At 33.5% G+C, this 3353-nt stretch overlaps 1 protein-coding gene across 1 annotated transcript; it reads right to left on the reverse strand.

The window, feature by feature from the left end:
• Nucleotides 1-1886: 1886 nt before the first annotated feature.
• LOC149143127 (phospholipase A1-Igamma1, chloroplastic-like) lies at nucleotides 1887-3134 on the reverse strand. The gene has a single exon (XM_089451691.1). It carries the CDS (start codon nucleotides 3132-3134, stop codon nucleotides 1887-1889), a length of 1248 nt encoding a protein of 415 aa, XP_089307817.1.
• Between the last annotated feature and the right edge of the window lie 219 nt (nucleotides 3135-3353).

The raw sequence follows: 3353 nt of genomic DNA on the forward strand, positions 1-3353 counted from the left end.
GTGTTATATTTTACTTCATAATTGCATAGGTAGATAAAAGTTAAGGAAAAAAAACTATTCCTTAAATTATGAATCATAATGTAAAAACAGGATGAATGAAAATGCTTTCATAGGTTTAGACATGGGCAAAGGGAAAAAAACAGTTGTGACCAAAAAATATATATGGTAATTGAATTACTAATTGTCGAGACTAATGTTAAAAGTGGTATTGTCATATGTTAATTGAATTACTTATTGTCAAGACTAATTGAATTACTCTTTTTAATTGGTTAAAAGTGGTATTGTGTGAGTGGTTTCTTCATTTTTTATTCTCCATCTATAAAAAATGAAATTAATTGTGGTTTGTATTACTTCATAATTATATTGGAGAAATAAATGTTGAAGAACAAAATTATGAGTGATGAAATGAGTTATTTTAATTATATTCATAAATGCGTTTATTTTTAAAGTATTTTGAAAATAATTGTTTTGTTTATAAGGTATTGATAAAGTATTATATTGGTAAATCATAATATTGATCAATAATATTTTTTTAATATTAAATTTTCACTATGAAACAGATATGGTTTTTTATATATATATATATATATATATATATATTATATATATATATATAATTTATTTTATAATAATAATAATAAATAATAATATTGAATTTAATCAAATTTTATATTTATTTTCTAAAATTTAGTAATGTAAAATGAAATAAATTTTTGATAGTTATTATAAATTTATACTTGTGTGTTTATTGATTATTTAATTTATATAATTATATAAAAAATATTTTTACATGTTTAATAATTAAATATGTATATTTAATTTTCATTTTTTTTAAATTTTGAATTGTTTAAAATATCTCTTTTTATTTTGAAGTGTGAGGAATTTTAATGGTCACAATTTTTTTATAAAGTTATTTTTCTAGTTATTTAACTCAAAATCTAGAAATTATACTTAAAATCATCAAGTTTGACAGCTGTAAACCAAAATTTCCACAGATTCGTCTTTAAATTTCCACTATTTTTCAAAAAGATGTGCCCTAAGTAAAAGAGAATAACTGTTATCTTTTACGCAACCAGGGGAAGTCATTTACTTGAACGGGCGGGTATGCGGGCGTGAACTACTTGAACCACCATTGTAAATACTAGGTCGGAATAAGAATAACATAGATAATAAGCTCTGTGTTCATGATGTGGCTATTCTATCGGGAATCAAATATGTGTGATCAGGCGTAATTGATGAATACCCATGGTCGAGTGCAGGCTAACCTGCCACTTACTACTTCAAACCCCAAGATACTATAATGTATAATGTTCTGCTCATCACTCCAGAGTCCAAACCTCTTCCAACGCAAAAATTTCGGAGTTAAAATAAAGATTAAAGGACATCTAAATATTTTGTTATTTTTATGATAAATCATAGTGGATGGTTCCAAAAGTGTTTTTAAAAGATTTGGGTATGTAATTTTTAAGGAATTTTTTTTACTTAAAAAATTAAAAATGCAGAAGAACCCAAAAAAACCAGAATTCTCTTCAAAATTAAAAGTATAGTGCCCTATGATGACATAAATTGTACTGAAGCAAAAGATCAGGAATTTTTTCAGTGTTGAGCAAGCTTGCATTAAAATGATATAATTAGGATTTTCATAAAATCTGATGAATAACAAATCAACAATGATGTTCGTTAACATCTCTAAGTCTGGATTTCAGGCATCTCTAAGTCTATGATGCATCTAACTAACTAGTTTTATCCTATACCAAGTTTTTGTGTCCCGATCACTTGACTCGCTCACAAGCAGGTCATGGTGATAATAAAGGACGGAAGCTCTGTTTCAGTCAGTCATCTTACATTTTCTTTTTCTTGTGCAGATTTATGAATCTGATCTTCAATTAATAGGCCGCAGCAAGTGGAGCAGGCCCTTTCCGCCCCAAAGATTTGAAAGGTCTACCCACTCCGACATAGCCTTCAATCAGACGAAGATAAACCACTAAATTGTGGGCGTAAGCAGGATCAAGATTGCGGATGTCATTGTTGTCCAAAACAATCTTTACACCCACGTGAAAATATGTCCAGGGAAGCCAATCCAACAGTTTTGTTAACCATCGCCATGAATTCTCGTTGAAAACAAATCCAGGAACTTTGGGAACAACATCCCTCTTATTCACCAACCGCAACACTTTCACTCCTAGCTCCTCCATTCGCAGGGCAAATGCTCTATTCCCTACGCGCGGACTCGCGAATGCAAACGCAGTCACAGGTAAGGGCCGTTCCGGAAAGTTTGAGTTGAGAATTTTTTTTATGTCATATGAACTTAACGTTGCCAGGGCAGCTCCCAAGCTGTGTCCAGTCAAAGTTACGCTCAAACTTTCATCCTTGAATTTATCCACCAGTCTTAGAATCTCAGAAATAACAGTATCTCTGGCACATCTTGAATCTTCTCCTTTAGAGATGTAGCAGCTTAAAAATCCTTTCTCTACTCGGACACCCTTATCGCTTAAACTAGCTGTACTTGATAATCGGTGTCCCAGGACTTTGTTCCTCAAACGAGGAGTAGTTGGAAATCCGGCTTTGACAACGTTGTGCTTGAAACGACTAAAAGATAATCGAGCAGGAACTAAAATATCTCTAGCATCCTGTATCCATTCTTGGCGTGTTTCAGTTCCTCTCCACGCTACTACAATATCTCGCCTCCCTAGTCTTCGTATCTCTTCAGCGTCTGTGCAGACTGCAATAAAGCCAATCCAAACAGATTGCTCTATCGGCCTCCCCAGTGCATCAGTTTCTGCGTACAAATACTTGGTCACTTCGTAGCCGGCGCTACAGGAAGCTCCGGAATGAGCAGGCCTTTCACAACTCTCAAACAATTTATCAAGGCTGTATTTACACCCACCTAGATCATTCGTGGAAAGTTTAATATCAAACGCATCATAGCACAACTCTGCAAAATCACCATATCTGAGAATCTCAGCTTTCAATACTGGATTAATGGGATCTAATAACCCATTCCACGAGTTTGCTCCTTGAATATCTTGCCACATAGCCGCAAGTGGTATATTTTCGTATCTGGAGGCCTTTGTCAAATCTTCCTGCAAAAGAGGGCAGCTCGAATTTGTCGAGGATGAAGGGAACAGCCTCATCCTTCGTAGTACTGAACACAGGTGATGTAGGTTTTCACGTGAGAACAATTTAACCTTAATAACAATTTTACCAGTGAAGAGAGGCTGGGCAAGTTAACGACTTTAATAACAGCTTAACCTTTGCAGCTGTAAGCAAAATGTTCAATTATCTTCCACAGAAATCCCAATATGTATATTGCCATACGCCAAATACCATTATATAAGGCAGATCAAAGTGGG

This window comes from Pinus tabuliformis, chromosome X (genome assembly GCF_031772625.1).
Source record: "Pinus tabuliformis cultivar Carrire ecotype Pingquan chromosome X, CPIR1, whole genome shotgun sequence".
Taxonomy (NCBI): Eukaryota; Viridiplantae; Streptophyta; class Pinopsida; order Pinales; family Pinaceae; genus Pinus; species Pinus tabuliformis.

Excerpts from the sequence above, each read along its gene's own strand:
- LOC149143127 (XM_089451691.1), bottom strand. The coding sequence starts at position 3,134 with ATGAGGCTGTTCCCTTCATCCTCGACAAATTCGAGCTGCCCTCTTTTG.